We start from the raw sequence: 21896 nt of genomic DNA, 5'->3' as shown, positions 1-21896 counted from the left end.
AACAAGATTGATAAATTTTTAAATTCGTTGGCGTAGATAAACTCTCGTTGTCTTATTTATAAGTTCTTCTATAAAATGTACGGTTAAAAATTTAGATAATAACTCATATTTTAAAATATATTAATTGAAACTTTAAAAAATAGATAAATAGATTATGTTGAGGATTAATAATAATTATACAGGCTAACGATAATCTTTACAAAGAAAATAATATTACTTTGTCGAAACTGGTTACGGAAACCCCAAACTCCAATTATTTCAACAACATCTGGAAGGGCGTCTATAAAGAATTCTTTATATTTTTCATGGCTGCGAAGTTTATATACTAATTCTTTAATATAAAATATCAAATTATCCATTCCCAAATACTGTAGGTAGACAGTCGCAATAGTTGACGATGAAAATCAGGTATATACACCATTTATCTTCTTTGAATTTCAAAGCTCCCAAATCGCAATACCCACGAACACATCAAATAATAATATTTAACATTACATAAAAGAGATTGATTGTTGAAAAATACAAAAGAACATACATGCTATTTTTAAAAATATTGTTTATTTACATAAAAAAGAATGTTCTTGGTAAACAAAACACAGATGATGACCCATCAAGCTTAAGCAGCTTCACACTATGGTATTCATAGAAACAATAGCATAATCACACCAAAGTTTGTGGTTATAAATAGAAGGCAGTCCTCTGGCAAATACCCACACAGCAAACATCTTCTCCTTCTCTTCTGATATTATATATTCTTCCATTTCATTAGATTCCATTCATCATGGCTGTTTTCACCTTCGAAGACCAAACCACTTCTCCCGTGGCTCCAGCTACCCTTTACAAAGCTCTTGTGAAGGACGCCGATAACATCGTCCCAAAGGCCGTTGATTCCTTCAAGAGTGTTGAAATCGTTGAGGGCAACGGTGGCCCCGGAACCATCAAGAAGATCTCTTTCCTCGAGGGTACCATTTCATTCATCTTCTATATATTTTGTGTATGTGCATTGCATTGACAGAACAACATATAAAATAAACTAACTGTGAATTGTGAATTGTGAATGGACAGATGGGGAGACAAAGTTTGTGTTGCACAAAATAGAAGGAATAGATGAGGCAAACTTGGGATACAGCTACAGCATAGTTGGAGGTGCTGCCTTGCCAGAGACTGCAGAGAAGATCACAATCGACTCCAAACTCAGTGATGGGCCCAACGGAGGATCAGTTGTAAAGTTGAGTATAAAATACCACAGCAAAGGAGATGCTCCACCCAATGAAGATGAGCTCAAAACTGGCAAAGCCAAGAGTGATGCTCTTTTCAAGGTCATCGAGGCTTACCTTTTGGCCAATGCTTGAATTATTACCAACGTCTTCTTTATCTTATAAACGTAACACTGTCTTTCCTTTCTTATTTTTATTTTCTCCTGTTGGGAAACATTTCCCATATCTTTGTCCATCAATAAATTATAATAAATCAAAGCAAATTTTATAACTTTTTTTTATCTTAACTGCAAGTTTAATTCAATGTCGTTTTAGTACCTTAAATTAAGATAGTGCATAAACAGTTTATATAATGAAAGAAATATGTGTTTGATCCTAACATGCACAAAAATTTATCTAGTCACTCATAATCATAGATAATAATTTTTTTTTATCAACAAACGAAAAAATATTATATTAACTATGACTTAAATGTTTATTTTTTTTATCTTATATAAAATATATCTATTTTTAAGATTATTTTAAATTTTTTAATTTATAATATTTTAATAAATATTATATTTTTTAATAATTTATTTTGGAGATAAAATCTATTTTTTTATATAATTTAATTATTTAGTTAGTTAAAGTGTTAAAAGTGAATTAATATAATTAAATAAGAAATTTTAATATGAAAATTATTAAAGAAAATGTTTGAAAAGGTTAAAAAAGAAATGAAAAAAAAAATAGAAAAATAATATTTGTGTAAAGAAAATAATATGCATTTAGAAAGTAAGTAGAAATGAGTGAGGAAAGAAAATTTGACAAAATTTGTAATGTCATTAAACTAAAATGAAATATAAATCGTTTGGGTTTATGGTTAACATTAGAAAATACACCAGGAAAACATAACATCAATAGGTCAATTGTCAGCACTTGTCACCACTGTTTTTGGTTTCTAGCAAATTGTATTTACACCTCGTACGTAATCTTCCTTTCTATTATGACTTCTTTGGACAACTTATTTAAAGTAGATTGGAGAAATTCTACTCGACACCTATTGTCTGTAAAAACTAATTGAAAAGAAATAACATAAGATAAAAAGTTTCTACATTGAACATAATTACACGAATTTGTAAAATTGCTGAACTGATACATCCATTTAATTTACTTCAATAATATATATAATAAAAATTATAATTATTGGAAGCTATAAAATATGAATACTAACGGCTCTATAAACTGACTACTAATGCAATACTAACGGTAAATAATTTAAGTCTAATAAAATTTGAATTAATAACTAGCATCCTCCCTTAATTCTGATTAGGAACAATCTTCACGCCCAACATATCTCTTAACTTGATGAAAGCATCGATCTTCAATGGCTTAGTGAGAATATTTGCAATTTGATCTTCTGATATGCAATATTCCAATTTGATCATGTTCTTCCCAACTTGGTTTACTTCTTGCAATGTTCCAATTTGATCATATTTGCAATGTGTTTACTTCTTTGATGAAAAAAATGGATTCTTTGCAAGATTAATTGCAGAGACATTGTCAACATAAATCTTTATTGGAACATCTAGATTAAAACCAATTTGAGTCATAATATTGCTGAGCCAAACTAATTGACAAGCACTTGTTGTTGTTGCTACTTACTCAGCTTCAAAAGTAGATAATGCAACAATTGACTGTTTCTTTGATGACCACAAGCAAACAACCTTTCCGATCATAAAACAATGACCACTTGTGCTCTTCCTCTCGTTTGAATCTCCACCCTAATCACTGTCTAAGTATCTGGCGATATCAGCCTTCTTAGATGAAGAGTAAAATAAACCAAAAGTTGTAGTACCTTTGATGTAGCGCATAATTCTCTTTATAGCTTGTAAATGAACTTGTCGAGGTGATTCCATGTATCGACTGATCAATCCCACAGCATAACATATGTCCGGTCTAGTACACGTGAGATATCTAAGGCTCCCAACAATCTGCTTAAAGTATGTTACATCTACAGTTCGCCCATCACCTTCCTTCGTAAGCTTAATTCCAGTTTTGTTCCCGTCGGTTGATCGAAACGTCTTCGTGTGTCTACGAAAATCTCACGCCCAAGAATCCCTGCGTTCACTCATGCTTTCCTTTCGATTAAACACCTGTAAACACAAAGACAAATGGCGCCCTAGAGGTCGTTTTCACTCCGACGCTCAAGTCAATCTTAGGGCTAGGAAACACCAAAACTGTTAAGCGTAAAGGTTTTGTGTAACTATGTGTGTTAAGCGGCACAAATGAATAGCGTACCTTACTAAGTTTGTTACTTCCCTTTATATAGCCTAGGGTTTCCACTGCTTCCGTTACCCAAAATAGGATTCCTGAGCGGGTGGGCCCCAGCATTGCTGTTATCCACTCTTAGGATAACCTAACGCATGGGGTTCCCTAACTGGAGTGCAACCTCTGACAAGATGACCACCTGGATGCCTCTTCGTGCACCTGATCTCTAGGGTCACCCATCTTGGGAGCGCCCTAGATGTTCACGTGCTATGCATGCGGCTCACCCCTGGAACGTGACCCTCACAGGTCGTATCTTTTCTAGTGGTTTTATACTTGTGTTACGCCTAAACGCGTCATCCACATCATACGCATGGACCCTCGTGACCTAGGCTTCTCCCTAACTGATAACTGGGGTGTGTTGTTTGGGGTCCACCTTTTACGACCTAACTCTACTGTTTGAGTCACCGATGTCCGATCTCTCCCCATTCTCACTATACGATCAAGAACACATCAGCAGATCCTGATGATTGATGCCTGACCACTCCTCGGCACCTTGGTTCACGTGCCTTACGAGGCACTGGCCCACGCCACTCGTGGGGCCCAACTTACGTGGCCCTATCATTACTAGTGGTCAACGACGCCCGAGGACTGGTCGATACAAGTTTCAATTGGAGTCTTAACTGAGTTTGAATCCTCCATCTTAAACTTCTTTAAAAACTTAGCATCAAATTTCCTCTAATGAATGAAGATTACATCGTCTCCTTGGATGATTTCAATACCCAAAAAGTAGAACATAAGACCGATATCAGTCATCTCATATTCCTTCATCATGATATGCTTGAAGTCACCAATCATTTTGAGATTACTTCCTGTAAAAATCATATCATCAACATAAAGACATTAAATTAACAAATCTCCATAATCATTACATAAAAACCATGTTCTGATGCACATTTTTTGAATCCAGTGGCATGAAGAAATGAATAAATCCTTTTGTTCCAAGCTCTTGGTGCCTGTTTAAGACCATATAAAGCCTTAGTTAGTCTGTACACCTTCTCCTCTTTTCCAGATTGTATGAAACCCGACGACTGCTTTACATCTTCATCAAGTGGGTTGTTTAGAAACGCAGACTTGACTTACATTTGGTGAATTTTCCATTGCCTTTGTGCAGCTAAAGCAATGATTAATCTCACTGTTTCCATTCGAGCTACAGGAGAAAATATTTCTTCATAATCATAGCCTTCTCTTTGTTAGAATCCCTTTGCCACCAACCTTGCCTTGTATCTATCAATCTCACCATTTGCTTTCACTTTAATCTTGTACACCCACTTCACATCAATTTCTTTATTTTCTTTTGGAAGATCAGTGAGCTGCCATGTATTGTTTTTCTCAATCGCCATCAATTCTTCATTCATAGCCTCTTGCCATTTGGGATGTTGAATGGCATTTGCAAGTCTCACGGGTTCTGAATCTGCAAGAAAAGCAAAGTGAACCAATTCTCCATTGTCATCAACTTCATCATCAAGATTTACTTCATAATCTTGAAGGTGTATAGGTTGTCGTTGTTGCCTTCTTGGTCGCTCCATCATAGTTGCAATAGGAATTGCAGCTTCAGGTTGAATTACAGCTTCAGGCTGAACTACAGGTGCTTCAAGAGTGACTCCATCTTCCACACATCATCGTTCAAAACGTAAATATATCGTTTTTTTGAATCTATTTTAGCTGTTGCATTCCATTGCTATTCCTCATTTTTGGCAAATGCAACATCACGACTGACAATCACCTTCTTTGTCATTGGATTGTACAATTTGTATCCCCCATGCTTATATCCAATGAAAATGGTCTTCATTGCCTTATCATCCAACTTTGATCTTGCTGCCTTGGGGACATGAGCATAAGTAATTGACCCAAATACCTTCAAGTGATGCACATTGGGTTTGAATCCGCTTCATGCCTCAATCGGAGTTGTGTTAGGAACACTCTGAGTGGGTGATTTGTTTATCAAATATACTGCACATGTTACAGCCTCAGTCCAAGGCATACCTTTCACTTTAAGCATGCTTCTTGCCATGTCCATGATTGTTCTATTTTTTCTCTCTGCAACTCCGTTGTGTTGGGGTGTGTAGGGATAGGTTATGTTATGCTACAACCCAAGTTCTTCATAGTGCCTCTTGAACTCATTAGACTTGTACTCACCCCCTCCATCACTACGCACTATCTTAATTAGTCTGCCACTCTGTCTTTTAACAAATGCTTTAAATAATTTAAATCAGTGGAATACCTCATCATTGCTTTTCAATAGATAAATCTAGGTTTTCCTTCAAAAATCATCAATAAAGGTTAAAAAATACTTATTACCTCCAATTGATGATATTTTCATCGGGCCACAAACATTTGTATGAACAAGCTCCAAAGGAAATTTTGCACACCAAGACTCCTTAAGAAATGGTATCCCTGTGATTCTTTCCAAATATACAAGCCTCACACAATTGATCAGGTCATGAATATGGGGTAAACCATTAACTAAATTTTGTTTGGAGAGATTTTCCAAACTCTGAAATTTTAAGTGCCTAAAGCGTAAATGCCACAACCATGATTCATTATTCACTATTGCATTCAAGCACTTGAAATCACCCATATGAAAATCTATTGGAAACATGTGGTTTTTTGATAAAAAGGTTTTAAGAATCAAATTACCTTTTTTTATCAAAAATTGAGAATTGATTTTCTACTATGTGCATCACGTAACCCTTTTCGGCCAGCTGTCCCATACTCAACATATTACTTTTCATATCAGGTACATAGAAAACATCGTAGATGTACCTGTGATCACCATTCTTCAACGTGATAAGAATTCGCCATTTTCTAGTCACCGGAACGAACCTGCCATCACCGAATTTCACTTTTGTGTGAAATGAGTCATCCAAATCTGCAAACAGCTCCTTCTGACCACACATATGATTCATGCAACTTGTATCCAAATATTAAGTATGAATGTTTGGATTTTTATTTGATGTGGCTGCCATTAGTACTGCATAATCCTTTTCATCTTGTTTGTGATTACCATCTTCTTAAGCACAATTGGCAGCATGATTATTACCTTTTGATTTGCACTCATTTGCATAATGGTCGTGTTTATGGCAGTTATAACACTCTACATTTGATTTATTATACATGCCTCCTCGTCCTCCGCGACCACGTCCTCCACAACCACATCCTCCGCGCCAAGAGTTATTTGAACTTCAATTGTGATTGGAACCAGTGTTGTTTTGCTCAACGCCTCCATGATTCTAGCCACCATGACCTTTGCTTGAATAGCTACCATCACATCCTCGTCCTTTGCCTTGTGAACTACTGTGTTTATGGTAGGAGCTACCAATTTAGGCTTGTGCTTGTAAAGCCTTTTCAATTGGTTTTTCAATCTTATTGCCATTCATCCGTTGCTCATGCGCTCATAGGGAACCAGATAATAACCTTACTGTCATTGGCCTCTTCAATTGCGGCAACAACATGTTCAAATCTGGGAGTTAAAGACCTTAAAATCTTCTCCACCTTTGCCTGCTCCAAATGTGTTTCACCATTGGTCTTTATTTGATTTGTCAAGGCAAGAACTTTATTTATATAGACATCAACAGTCTTTATGGTTTCCATCTGCAGTCATTCATACTGGTGTCTTAGGGTTTGAAGATGCACCCTCTTGATCTTCTCATCACCTTTATAATTGGTTGACAAAATGGGCCAAGCCTCACTTGCAGTTGTTGGTCCTTCTTGTTGAACCAAGTGGTGTTCAAGCTTTGAAGAATCCAAACCCTTTGAAGGATGTTGAAGGCTTGGCTGTGCTTGCTGTTGCTGAGCTGTCTTAGTTAGGATCTGAGGTAGTTTGAGTTTTGTAATCCACTCTAGATTGAATCCAAAGCATAGGCATTCTCAATCTTTTAAAAGAAAAGTGTTTTTCAAACTAAGTGAAAAACAACCGATTATTTTGTCGAAACAACCGATTGTTTGATACTTAGGTGTTTTTAGAAAAGGTTGAAAACTGTTTTTCAAATGGTTGAGCTGTTAAAACCAAAACAACCAATTGATTCGAGGAAACAACTGATTGTTTGTTTTGGTACCATAACAGAAAAACTATTTTAGCTTTGATTGAGCTTTAAATGCTTTAAATATTTACGCTCCAGTCTTTAATGCTTTGACCAATCTTTTAAATGCAATGAATAAGTTTGTTAAGATTTTATAACAAACAATATCTTTGAATAAATTCAGAAAAACATATTTGAGTAATAAGATTTTAACACAAGTTTCTGATTTTCAAAGAGTTGAGATTGCTTAGAGATTGAGATTGATCAAAGAGTGTGAGATAGGATTTCTGATTGTATTGATTTCAGATTTGCTTCTGTAACAAGTGTAATCCTTGTATTCTGTTGAACAAGTTTCTTCTATGTGTTTGCTGAGAAGTGTTGTGTGTTCTTGAGGGGATCAAGATCAACATTCTTAGTGTAGGTGTGTTGGCCAAGAGAAGTGTGTGTTTTGAGGGGATCAAGGTCACTTTCTTGGTTGTGTTGTAAGTGATCTAGGTTTGATTGCTTAGTGGAATTCCTCAGTGGTTTCTAAGAAGACTGGATGTAGCTCTGGGTTTAGAGTGAACCAGTATAAACATCTGTGTGAATTTTCTCTATCCCTAACTCTTTAAATTCAGTTTTTAATATTTGTATACTGGTATAAACAACCGATTGTTTCTGTGAAACAACTAATTGTTTTACTGGTGCTGTGCTTTTAGCTTTGTGTTTTGAAAAACTGATTTCTCAATCAAGGTATTCTCGAAGTAATTTCATTCAAGGCTTAAAAGTTTGCGAAAACCCTCTTTAAACAATTCACCCCCCCTCTAGTTTAAAGCCATATATTCTAACAATTGGTATCAGAGCTTGGTTCTTGAAAGTTATTCAAGTTGATCCAAAAATCTTTTTTCTATGGCTGGAAAACAATCTTTTGAGGAAGGTTCTTCAATCTACAAACCACCTTTATTCTGTGGATTGAATTACAAGTATTGGGAAGCCAAAATGAAAATCTTTGTGGAATCTATTGATCAAGGAATTTGGGATTCAATTGAGAGTGGTCCTTACATTCCAAAGTTTAAAAAGAATGGTTCTTTCATTGCAAAACCTTGGTCTCAATGGACCAATGATGAATGTAAAATGGCCAAGCTTAATTGTTCTGCTCAAAACATAATAGCTTCTGCACTTGATACTAATGAGTTTTTCAGGGTGTCAAAATTCAAAACTGCTAAAGAGATGTGGGACACACTCAAGGCTGCTCATGGAAACAATGAACCAAAGGAGGCAAGGTCAAAAAGCCAAGCAAGAAGGAAAAGAAGGAAAAACAAGAAAAGCCTCAACCTCTGCTTCATGGCCAGAAAGGAAGATGACTCAAGTAGTGTAAGTTCATCTAACTCATCAAACTCTGAAAATTATGGTCAATTTCTTCAAGCCTTTCAAGAAACGCATGAAGAAGCCAACCGATTGGCCTTCTTGAACAATCGATTAAAAGAAAAGAATAGCAGGCTTGAAAACAAAGTCAAATCACTAGAAGAGGAATTAGATAATTCAAAAACAGATTTTGAAAACTGATCCTGCCTGTTGACCAGAACGCAAGAGCCTTGCCTTGTCAAATCTGGATCGACTTTGCACCATGCTAGCTTCCGTCCTTCACCTTGATTCACCTCAAGAACCTGCAAAAGACAGAACGGCGCCGCTGCGGCCAATCACGCTCTGACGCCCAAGTCAGCGACTGAACCACCAAAATACTAAGAGAAAACTAAGAACTTCAGGAACCGTGCAATATTCTCTCTCAGCGTACTCAAGTTCTCGCAAGCGTAAAAGAAGTATTCTAAAACGCGCGTACCTCAGAAGTTCGTTAGAATCCCTTATATACCTGTGCACTTTCTCTCTCCTGACGGTTACACCTCTGGACACGTGGCTCACATCCAGCTGTACACGTGTCACCATCTGGAGCATCCTTGACTTGAGCGTCACCTCTTACTCTTCAGGCTCTTCGACTAAGTTACTTATTCAGGAAGCAACTCAGCCTGATACCTCACCTCCGGGCCTTGCAACACCTTGCTGACGAAATAAATAGGCTTCTGAGCCTGGTCTTGGTCTTGGGCGAGCACCGCACTCACCGCCCTCTCAGTCACAGCAAAATACAACCTGAGAGGGGTTCCCACCAACGGTTTGCACAAAACCGGGGGGCTCGCCAGGTACTCTTTAAGCTTGACGAAGGCCTCTTCACACTCCCTCGTCCAGGAAAACTTATTGTTTCGCCTTAAACACTGCTAGTACGGATGGCCTTTCTCTCCGCTAGCCGACACGAAACGAGACAGGGCGGCCATCCGACCTGTAAGCTGCTGCACCTCCTTCACGGTAGTCAGACTCCTCATCGCCAAGATGGCAGCACACTTGTCAGGATTTGCCTCTATTCCTCTTTCAGTTAAGAGGAATCCCAAGAACTTCCCTGCCTCCACGCCAAAAATGCACTTCTCGGGATTCAGCTTTAACCTGAACTTGGCGATTGTGGTCAACAACTGCTCCAGGTCCGCAACGTGCTTGCTCGTTTCCGGCGAGGTCACGACCATATCATCCACATACGCTTGCACATTCCTTCCCAGCATTGGTGCAAGTACCCTATCCATCAATCTTTGGTACGTGGCCCCCGCGTTCTTCAGCCCAAAGGGCATCACTTTGTAGCAGTAGCACGATCTCTCGGTCATGAAGGCGGTCTTCTCTTCGTCCATAGGATGCATTTTTATCTGGTTGTACCCCGAGAAGGCGTCCAGGAAACTCAACAACTTACACCCTGCAACACTGTCGACCAGGGCATCTATGCTTGGCAAGGGATACGAGTCCTTTGGGCAAGCCTTGTTCAGATCAGTGAAGTCGACGCACATGCGCCACTTCCCATTGCTTTTCTTCACCAGCACGACATTGGCCAACCACTCAGGGTACTGAACTTCCCTGATATGGCCTGCAGCGAGGAGCTTATGTGTTTCATCCCTGATCGCTTGCCTCCTCTCCTCGTTAAACTTCCTTCTTCTCTCCCGCACTGGTCTGACCTGGTTGTCCATTGCTAGGCGATGGCACAAGAAGTCGGGGTCGATTCCCGGCATGTCTGAAGCAGACCATGCGAAAGCATCCAGATGCCGCTCTATCACCTTGGCGATCTGGTCTTGGAGTTCAGTCTCCAAAGATCTTCCCAGCTTGAAGACTTTTCCCTCGATCTCCCTCTCGAGCCACTCCTCGACGGGTTTGGGTCGGGTTTCCCCGGCGATCACCGCCTTGGCGATTCCCAGCTCCCTCGCTTCCTCTGGGCGGTTCCTCGCCTCTTCTTCCCGATCGACGTTCTCCTCCCTTGCTTCAGCATCTACCATGACGACATCGCTACCGGCGGTCGCCTCCACCACCGTCGACCTGGGCTTCACACCGGGAGGCGGGGTGGTAGTGATGTAACTTACTGACCTCTTATTTTTCAGGCTATTCTCATAGCACTTCTTCGCTTCCTTCTGGTCAGATTTGATGGTGATCACCACCCCCTCCATAGACGGCAACTTCACCTTCATGTGCCTGGTCGAGGGCACAACTCCTATTCTGTTGACTGTTGGTCTTCCCAACAGAATGTTATATGCTGAGGGAGCATTCACAACGAGGTACTTAATTTTCTCCGTCCTCGAGCCCGCCTCATCTGTGAATGTAGTTCTTAACTCGATGTACCCCCTAACCTCCACCTGATCACCAGCGAAGCCGTATAAGCACCCTCCATAGGGCCTCAGCTGGTCAAGGGGTAGTTGTAGCTGTGTGAAAGTCGGCTAGAACATCACATCTGCCGAGCTTCCTTGGTCCACTAGTACCCTGTGGACCTCTGCTGTGACAAGCGAGATAACTATGGGATCGTTGTCATGAGGCACAACGTCCCTGAGATCTTCTCTTGTGAACGTGATGTCCACATCTGGCGAGTGGTCCTCGAACATGTCCACCGTCATCACAGACCTTGCATACTTCTTCCTCTGTGATGCGGTGCATCCACCACCCGAGAAACCTCCTGCGATGGTGTGGATCTCTCCATGAGTGGGCATCTCGTGCTGCTGAGCCTCACCACCCGCCGGCTGGGAGCTCGACGCGCCCCCCGTCCTCCTGTCCAGCAGGTAATCATTCAGGAAACCGCTCTTGACCAGGTCGTCAAGCTGGTATCCCAGTGCCAAACATGAATCGACGGTGTGACCAAAACTCTAGTGGAATTCGCACCAGGCGTCTGGTTTTGGTCCTAACACCTTGTCGCCCACTTTCTCAGGTGCCTTGAGCCTGGCTGCTATATTGGGGATGGCGATCAGGTCCGCCAACCCCATGACAAACTTATGCTTTGGCGGGCGATTGTACTCCCTGGGGCGCCCTGGGCCCCTGCCCTTGTTTTTCTTCGGATCATAAGGATGGCGAGTCCTTTGATCCCTCTTGGCCGCCGCTGTCTCCAGCACCCTCTGTGGATGAATCCTGGTCTGGGCGCGTGGCCTAGCAGGGGCCACGCTCCCTCTCTTCTCGGCGACCTCACTCTCATCGGCGATGTGGGCCACCGCAAGTCGCTTAACCTCAGCAAACGTGGCGGGGTGAGCCCTGATCAGTGCCTCACAGAAAGGTCCCGGCAGCACGCCCTTTTTGAAGGCGTATACCAGCATCTCCTCGTCTTTCGCAGGCGAGCGGACCATCTGTGCTCCAAAACGATTCAGATAGTCCCTGAGGGACTCTCCCTGGTATTGCCTTATGTCGAACAGGTCGTAAGACACCCTAGGTGGCGCCTTGTTCACAATGTACTGCTCGACGAAAATCTTCGAAAACTGCTGGAAATTGGTTATGTGACCTGTAGGCAGGCTCACAAACCATTCCAGCGCTGTTCCGTGGGGCGTGCTCATAAACATTTTGCAATACACAACATCCGAGCCTCCTGACAGCATCATCTGCGTGTGGAACGTGGTGAGATGTGCCTTAGGATCCTCCACGCCGGTGAAAGTAGCCTTCACGGGTACCACGCTCGCAGGGATAGGCGTGTCTGTGATCGCCTAGCAAATGGCATAGGGAAAACGCGAGGTGGCGACGACAGTGCGACCTCTTCAGCGATTGGGCGACCTCTCTGCTCCTGAAGAGCTTGGCGCAACTCCTCAGTCACTTTGCTGAGCTCTTCATTCCTGGCCTGAGAGGCAACTAGGTCCTCATGCATCTTTGCCTGCTCTACGCGCGAGGCCTCCACGTTCGCCTGTAGTGCACGCATGATCTCCATCATCTGCGCCATGGTCATGGCGCCTTCAGCAGCAACTGGCACAACTGGACTTGAACGGTTGCTTCTCATCTTTCTCATGAAAACTCAGCAAACCAAAGTTCGACGAACAAAATCTCCTTTAGCAACGATCGATCCAACGAACAACCGGCTAGAAGCCCTCAAACTCCCTAAGGCCTTCGCAAACACAACTACAACAGCACGCTGATAGATTCGGATGTCGAAACCTTCACAGAAACTTGCAACTTCACCTCAGATCCTCCACCTCTTCAACAAGCCCCCGATTCCCTAACCAGAAACGCAATCAAACAGAAAACACACCGAACGGCCGATTGAACACCGCGCGAACGGCAAGAAACTCCAAGAAAAACGATCGAAAGCTTGAATGAACGGTGGAAAACCTCACTCCACCGATTAAAACCCGAACAACGGTAGAAACCTCGAACTCACCGAACAAGACTCAAACGAACGGTGAAAAACACGAGTTTACCGAACAACAGCTTGAACGAACGGCGGAAAATGGTTGCACCAGTACACAACCACACAGAAACTACTGAAACCTCAAGAGCTCACGTTGTGGATGGGGACAGGTTTTACACGGTCCCACGGTGGGCGCCTGATGATCCTGCCTGTTGACCAGAACGCAAGAGCCTTGCCTCGTCAAATCTGGATCGACTTTGCACCGTGCTAGCTTCCGTCCTTCACCTTGATTCACCTCAAGAACCTGCAAAAGACAGAACGGCGCCGCTGCGGCCGATCACGCTCCGATGCCCAAGTCAGCGACTGAACCACCAAAATACTAAGAGAAAACTAAGAACTTCAGGAACCGTGCAATATTCTCTCTCAGTGTACTCAAGTTCTCGCAAGCGTAAAAGAAGTATTCTAAAACGCGCGTACCTCAGAAGTTCGTTAGAATCCCTTATATACCTGTGCACTTTCTCTCTCCTGACGGTTACACCTCTGGACAAGTGGCTCGCATCCAGCTATACACGTGTCACCATCTGGAGCATCATTGACTTGAGCGTCACCTCTTACTCTTCAGGCTGTTCGACTAAGTTACTTATTCAGGAAGCAACTCAGCGTGTAGCTGCCTTGGAGCGCGATCTCTTCTTCGTGGCGAGTACGGGTGTCTTCATACACACCTTCCCTGTGGTCTCGCCGGCCGCCATTATACTCTACTTTACTTACTTCACTGTGCATGCTCGGGTAAGCTGTTCCCCGACCTCAACCTCTGCCTAGGGAATGATCATCTGATAACTCCATCCTTCGTACTCGTGCCCTTTGAAAGCCTTGAACAAGTTTTCCTGATCTTTCGGCGATGTCCCCCTCTCGGCGATCTTTGACTATTTGGTCGCCTAAGCTCACACACGGCGATTAGGACACAAGCCTGGTGATCGCCGGTTTAGATATGCTAGAGATCGGAGCACGCCAACTTAACGATTGGCGACTACGTGAACTTCCCGATGTCCTTCCCTTCCGTCAGCCAGGTGTTCCGCTCAACACGCCTATATTATCGCTTGCTGCCACGTCATCACTCCCGACTACCTGGTCTGTACAAAAACCTTGAAATTATTTACACAAACTCCTTTTGCAAGTCTGATTTTCTAGTTTGTGAAAATTGCGAAAATCTTGAAAAGAAGGTCCACTATCTTGTTAAAACTGTGGATAAACTTTCTAAAGGCCAATCTAACTTTGAGAAAGTCTTGGCATCTCAAAACTGTGTTTTTGGAAAAGCTAGATTGGGTTTTAACCCACAAAACAAACAAGATAGATTTTCAAAATCATTTTCGAAAATGCCACAAAAACAATCGATTGGACCATCGAAACAACCGATTGTTACATGCTTTTATGGCATGAAAAGAGGTCATTCTGTGAGGTTCTGTAAAATCAGAAAATATGTTGTTCCTAAGGGTTTTATGAAGTGGATTCCTAAGTGTAGTAAAGGTTCTATTGATGAGTGTAAACCAAATGGACCCACATTCATAAGGGGACCAAATCTTTGTACTTGAAAATTTTCTTTGTAGGAAATCTTGGAGGAGAGCAAGCAACAATGGTACTTGGACAGTGGATGTTCCAAGCACATGACATGAGATAAATCAAAGTTCCTGAGCATCTCCTTTAAGCAAGAAGGACATGTCACCTATGGGGACAACAATAAAGGAAGGATTCTTGGGAGAGGATCCATAGGAGACAAAGACATCTTGGTCATCCATGATGTGCTCTATGTAGAAGGCCTAAAGCATAATCTGCTGAGCATTAGCCAACTATGTGACAAGGGATATCAAGTGATGTTCAAGTCAAACACATGTGAAATCTGTCTACCCAACACCAAAGAGGTAATGTTGGTAGGTAAGAGAGTCAATAATGTGTATCTTCTAGATATCTCTTCACCATGTTCAATTGGATGTCTTCTATCCAAGCAAGATGAATCTTGGCTTTGGTGATATGAATCCACTAGCAAAGAAGAGATGATTCTTTGACATTCTATGGACTCAACTTGAGTTGGAGATAGCTTAGGCACTTATAATAGAATTGGATCAAGTTTCTATGTTTCAAGAACTCACAAAGACTTGCTCCTCACACCAAACTCATATGGAGGAGCCATCTATTGCCAATTGAACCGAACAAATTGTGTAAAAATGCAATTGCACCAATTAAAATGCTCAAGAACAGAAATGCACCGAACAATTAAGCTAGAATTGAAGAAGAAACAACTAAGAACAACTAATGAACTAAGAACCGAAACAAACTGGAAAATAGGCTGAAATGCCGAACCAAAAAAGAAGCTAAACATGTTTTAGGAATTGCATATGAATATGGAGATGAAAGAAAGAAGAACTTATGGAGATGGATGCTTTGGTTTGATGATCACGCCACTTAGAGGATGAAGACTCCAAGATGAGTGAGCTAGTGCCGCCACTTGAGAGAACCAAATGCACTCAAGATAAGACAAGGTGAAGGAGAAGCAAGCTCTCACAAATTCTCTCTCAAATTGAGTAGAGTTTCTCTATTACTAATTTCCAATCTGAATTTTACAAGGTAAGCACCTTTATTTATAGATAAGAGGTGCTGAAATGAAGAGCTAATTAAATTCAAAATTGCCCCCAAATGACATAAAAGTGGCGCCAATCCTAGAGCATGAGGAAGGTGTGACTTCCTCTCTTGGTTTGGCACCTCTCTATTACGCCTACACCCCTCTACTAAGCTCACACCCCCCAAGCTTCCTACTATTTTCCTAAACTAAAGACCTAAAGATGCTTTTACAAAAGAGGTTTCTTATGTTTCCCTCTAAGCACCTTCAAACAAAGATATTACAAAAAGAGAGAACAACCTCCCATTATTTCCTAATGCTTTGAATTGACTTCTTGTAAGCCTTTGAGGCGGGCTACCAACTCCATGAGCGTCTAGCACTTGAGCCTCTTCCTCTTCTTGTCCTTGAGTATTGGCCTCCATTTGGTCTTGAACTTGATCTCCATCATACTCCCCGAGTTTGAGAGAATTCGACCACGAATTCTGGAGACCTACAGAAAAAGGAGTTAGATCACTGATATTAAATGTATGACTACCAAGGTATGTATCAGGCATATCTAACTCATAAGCATTGTCATTAGTCCTCTTGAGGACTTGGAAAGGTCCATCACCACGATGCATTAGTTTGGACTTTCTTTGAGTAGGAAAGCGATCCTTCCTCAAATGAAGCCAAACCCAATCACCTTCCTCAAACAACAATGCTTTTCTCCTTTTATTGGCAAGTTCAGCATACTTGTCAACCTTCTTCTCAATTCTCATCTTCATGTCTTTATGCAAAGTTTTCACAAAAGAAGCCTTTTCATCCCCATCTTTGCACAAGACATCTCCAAGAATGGGAATAGGAAGAAGATCAAGAGGTGTTAAGGGGTTAAACCCATAGACAACCTCAAAAGGAGAATGTGAGGTGGTAGAATTTACTACACGGTTGATGAGAATCAACTAAAGGTGGCTTTTTATAATGAAGAACAAGATCATTCGCCTTCACATTTAAAGTTTTTCTTGTTAATCTTTGCAAAAGATGAAGGCCAAAGCCCACAAAAGCCCAAAGAGCATCCCATGAAGGGCAAGGCCAAGTTTTAAATAAATATTGTTTAGAAAGGTGCTTAGAGGGAAACATTAGAAACCTCTATTGTTAAAGCATCTTTTAGTCTTTAGTTAAGAGTCTTAGGGGGGGTGTATTAGTAGATAGGTGTAGGAGTAAATAAGGAGGTGCCAAAGTGAGAGAAAGGATCACACCTTCCTCATGCCTTGTTTTAGGCGCAAATTCTAGAAGCTTTTTGGGAGGGAGTTTTTTTTGAATTTGTGTAGCTTACATTTCAGCACCTTAGGCTATAAATAGAGGTGCTCTCTTTGTAAAATTCAGATTTGAATTTTATCTAAAGAAACTATACCCAAAATTGGAGTGAGCATTTGGAGAGCTTTGAGCTTCTTCTCTAGTCTTATCTTGAAGGACCATGGTTTCCTCAAGTGGCGGCTTCCACACTCATCTAGGAGCATCCATTCTTCTAGTGGCGTGATCATCCAACCATTCCTCCATCTTCATGAGCATTCTCTTCTCCTTCCTTTCTTCTTCTTCAATTTGTTCTTATTGCCTTGAGTTTTGAGTTGTTTTTGTTTCGGTTCCTTTAATTTTCCAGCACCTATTTTCTGTTTAGTTTTTAAATTCTGTTCGGTTCTTTTGTTTTGAAGTTCAATTCTGTTCGGTTTGTTCTTTTCCTTCTCCTTTGTTGATTCAATTTGACAATATTTGGTTCATCCAAATGAGTTTGGGATTTGGTACTTGTTTTGGTGAGTTCTTGATCTTAGAACTATGATCCAACTTCTAAGAAAGTGCCTCTACATTTTCCAGCTCAAGGTGATTCCTCAAAGTGTCAAGAATCTTGTTCTATGTGGCTATTGGAATCACATTAGGTTCATTCTTGTTTAATTGTTGAGTTGTGTGCACTTTATTTCAAGAGCTCTTTTTAATTTCTTGCAATTTAAGTTTCTGTTTTAGAATTTTAATTGAGTATTCTTGCTGTTTTTCTTTTGCTCCAAGTGTTTGTGGAAAGGTTTATGGCACTCATAATTCTTATGAGTATGGTTGCTCTTTTGGAATGGCATTATCCTTCCTAGAGTTTACCTTAAGCTTCCTTCCACTTGTTACAATTTGTGTTGTGTCTTTTAATTTTTGAATCTTGTTAAGTTTTGTCTTAGTCATGTTATTCCATATATGTCATTACTTCTAGTAGTACTTTTATTGTTTTGATTGTTTCTTGCTTTGGTGTCATATATTTTTCTGAATTGATGTTGATCCTTTGAGCATTTTCTTTTTAGCATTGAGTTCATACTTGTATTCTAGACCTATACAAGTTCCAATACATCATTTTCTATTATGTCTTTGCTAGTTCATCATCCTGTTTTTTTATTCCTATTAGGATTCCTCTGTTTCTGAAAAAAGTGCTTACTGTTTTTCCTTATTGCAATTGATTTACGTACTGTAAAATTCTGAAATTCTGGATTTGAGATATTGAAAGTGTTAGAAAAGAATAGAAAAAAGAATCATTCAAAAATATGAAGTACACAAAAAATGATAAATAAAATAAAAAAAGTGTACATTCCTGCCGAAAAATATACGGTAATCTGGCAGTGATTTTAAAAACTTTATTTCTCTCAATTGGCTTACTGTTTTTAATTGATTCCAGTGCCATTATTGAGTTAACATCTTGAAGTTTCTGTGGTATAAATTTCATAATCCAGTTCGCTCTACAACGTTCCAGTTAAATCAGTGAATATCAAACACAGTTTGCATAAAAAAAAAATTTCCAGTAGCTAAATTTTTTGTTTTCTTCATCTCCTCTAGTGCTTTTCCTTAGGTTTTCTTTTGTGTGCCTACTTTTCTCATTGAGTTCTTTATTTTCTTGATTGTCTTTCATTCTTACTCTTTGAGTTTGTCTTACATATAGTATTCCTTTTGCAATTACCTTTCCTTGCTTATACCTTTTCTTGTTTGTCTTTATTGTTTCTTTGGTTTTGTGGTGGTTTGCTCTTAAGATTGGTGTGCTTGCTTTGACATATTTCATTTGAGGATTCCAAGGCCTGAAGATCAGATTGGTGCAAGAACATTGTTTCTTTGAGAGTGATCTCTTTTTTTTCAGCTTCATTTCACTTCGGCAGTTTCATTGCCAAAGCTCACTGTTTTTGCTAATTTTTAACTTGTTTGCTGTTTTTGTGTGTTTGCTGTTTTTTAATTACAAATGGCTGGATTTTCAAGTGATGCATCCTACAAGCAAAATTCTCCTTCCAAAGCTTCAATCCTTGGTGAATTACATGAAGCTCAAAGAACCATTAGACGGTTGGAGGAGAAAATGCAAAAGATGGAGGTCCAACAAGCTAGACCATCTCCTTCTATCCATGATGGACATCATTCTCATAGACCATCTTCAAGAGCTTCTTCAAATGATGTTGGCCGTGAAGATGACCATAGGAGAAGGAGAACTCCACCCCAATTCCTTGGACATAGACATCACAACCAAGGGGAGAGACCTCACTATGGCAATGGCTACTACCAAGATGCAAAGGCTAGGCTACCTTCGGTCAAGCTTCCTTGTTTCAATGGCTCAAGTGATCCTAATGTATATTTAGATTGGGAGGCTAAGTGTGAACAAATATTTGAGATCCATGAGATCCAAGATGAGCATAAGCTTAAGCTAGCCACCCTAGAGTTTAGTGATTATGCCATGAAATGGTGGCATGGAATTGTAAAGGACATTATCTATCACAAGGGTCCTCCCGTGGACTCTTGGAACTCTTTAAAGGATCAAATGCGCGCTAGATTTGTGCCCCCACATTTTAGGAAAGACCTCATGTTGAGACTCCAACGGTTTCAACAAGGCACGCTAAATGTGGATGAATATTATAAAGAGCTAGAAACGCTTGTGCTTAAAATTGAATTAGAGGAAAGTGAGGAAGCTATGATTGCTAGGTTTGTGAGTGGTCTTAGGAAGGATATTCAAGACTTTGTTGAGTTACACGAGTATTCATCATTGGGCTCTTTAGTTCATCTTGCAATGAAGGTGGAAGCCCAACTTGCTAAGAAAAACTCTTTCAAAAATGCTTCCAATGATGGATACTACTCCAAGTCTTGGAGAACCAAAAATTCTTTTTCTAAACATCCTTCCAAAGATTCTTCTTTCAAACCCAAGGATCCTACGCCATCTACTTCTAGGCCTAAATCCCCAATTAAATCGTCTAGTCAAAAGTGTTTTAAATGTTTGGGATATGGTCACATTGCTGCTAATTGCCCTTCTAAAAGAAGTATGTACATGCATGAAGGCATTGTAGTTAGTGAGCATGATTCCACTTCACCTAGGCATTCTTCACCTTCTAGACCATCAAGTGAAAATGAGAGTGAAAGTCCTTGTGAAGGTGACTTATTGATGGTAAGACGTATGTTGGGCACAATTCCAAAATCTTTGAATGATACTCAAAGAGAAAATATTTTTCACACCCGATGTCTTATCAACAACAAGTTATGTTCCTTGATTATTGATGGGGGAAGTTGCACTAATGTGGCTAGTACAAGAGTTGTGGAGAAGTTAGCCTTACCCACTATCTCTCATACCAAGCCCTACAAATTACAATGGCTTAGTGAAGTAGGTGAAATCATGGTGAATAAACAAGTCCTCATTAACTTCGCTATAGGAAAGTATAAAGATGAGGTTTTATGTGATGTTGTGCCCATGGAAGCTTCTCATCTTCTTTTAGGAAGGCCTTGGCAATATGATAGACATATTTTACATGATGGCCTATCCAATACAATGTCTTTTTCCTTCCTAGGGCGCAAGGTTATATTAAAACCCCTCTCTCCCAAAGAGGTTCATGAGGACCAAATAAAAATGAAAACTAAAAGAGAAAATGAGAAAGAAAAAGAAGTAAGTACTACACCGAGTCACACCATTTTCTCCTCTAAATCCATCATGTTGACTCGTGCTATACCTCAAATGGACCCTCCAAGGTCTTCTTCTTCTTTATCTTTTTCATTACCCAAGGTTCCTATTTCAACACCACCTTGGTTAAAATATGTTAGGGATGATTTTTTCATACCTCCTAATGGGTTTCACCATTTAAGAGGTCTTTTTCCAAAAAATATCATCATTCCCAAACAAATTTTTCCAACTTGGTTAATTCATAGGACCTCCTTTTCTGCAATCCCTTTGATTCCCTCTACTCAGTCATGTATTCCTTTTTCTTACTCTTTTGATTGTAAAAGTGCACTGACTTTGTTATATGCAGGGATTCAGAATTCGTGGGCGAATTCTCTCCAACTCGGGGAGTATGATGAGAATCAACTAAAGGTGGCTTTTTATAATGAAGAACAAGATCATTCGCCTTCACATTTAAAGTTTTTCTTGTTAATCTTTGCAAAAGATGAAGGCCAAAGCCCACAAAAGCCCAAAGAGCATCCCATGAAGGGCAAGGCCAAGTTTTAAATAAATATTGTTTAGAAAGGTGCTTAGAGGGAAACATTAGAAACCTCTATTGTTAAAGCATCTTTTAGTCTTTAGTTAAGAGTCTTAGGGGGGGTGTATTAGTAGATAGGTGTAGGAGTAAATAAGGAGGTGCCAAAGTGAGAGAAAGGATCACACCTTCCTCATGCCTTGTTTTAGGCGCAAATTCTAGAAGCTTTTTGGGAGGGAGTTTTTTTTGAATTTGTGTAGCTTACATTTCAGCACCTTAGGCTATAAATAGAGGTGCTCTCTTTGTAAAATTCAGATTTGAATTTTATCTAAAGAAACTATACCCAAAATTGGAGTGAGCATTTGGAGAGCTTTGAGCTTCTTCTCTAGTCTTATCTTGAAGGACCATGGTTTCCTCAAGTGGCGGCTTCCACACTCATCTAGGAGCATCCATTCTTCTAGTGGCGTGATCATCCAACCATTCCTCCATCTTCATGAGCATTCTCTTCTCCTTCCTTTCTTCTTCTTCAATTTGTTCTTATTGCCTTGAGTTTTGAGTTGTTTTTGTTTCGGTTCCTTTAATTTTCCAGCACCTATTTTCTGTTTAGTTTTTAAATTCTGTTCGGTTCTTTTGTTTTGAAGTTCAATTCTG

General features: G+C 40.3%; 1 protein-coding gene across 1 annotated transcript; it reads left to right on the top strand.

Moving 5' to 3' along the window:
* The first annotated feature begins 618 nt into the window (after positions 1–618).
* LOC137839034 (pathogenesis-related protein 2-like) lies at positions 619–1488 on the top strand. Its single transcript, XM_068648161.1, has 2 exons — positions 619–962; positions 1066–1488. Exons 1-2 carry the CDS (start codon positions 782–784, stop codon positions 1350–1352), a joined length of 468 nt encoding a protein of 155 aa, XP_068504262.1. The 5' UTR covers positions 619–781; the 3' UTR covers positions 1353–1488.
* The last annotated feature ends 20408 nt before the right edge of the window (positions 1489–21896 follow it).

The sequence above is a fragment of the Phaseolus vulgaris genome, chromosome 3, assembly GCF_000499845.2.
Source record: "Phaseolus vulgaris cultivar G19833 chromosome 3, P. vulgaris v2.0, whole genome shotgun sequence".
NCBI lineage: Eukaryota > Viridiplantae > Streptophyta > Magnoliopsida > Fabales > Fabaceae > Phaseolus > Phaseolus vulgaris.
The sequence above is the reverse complement of the archived record's forward strand: the minus strand, read 5'-3'. Positions and strand labels throughout refer to the sequence as shown.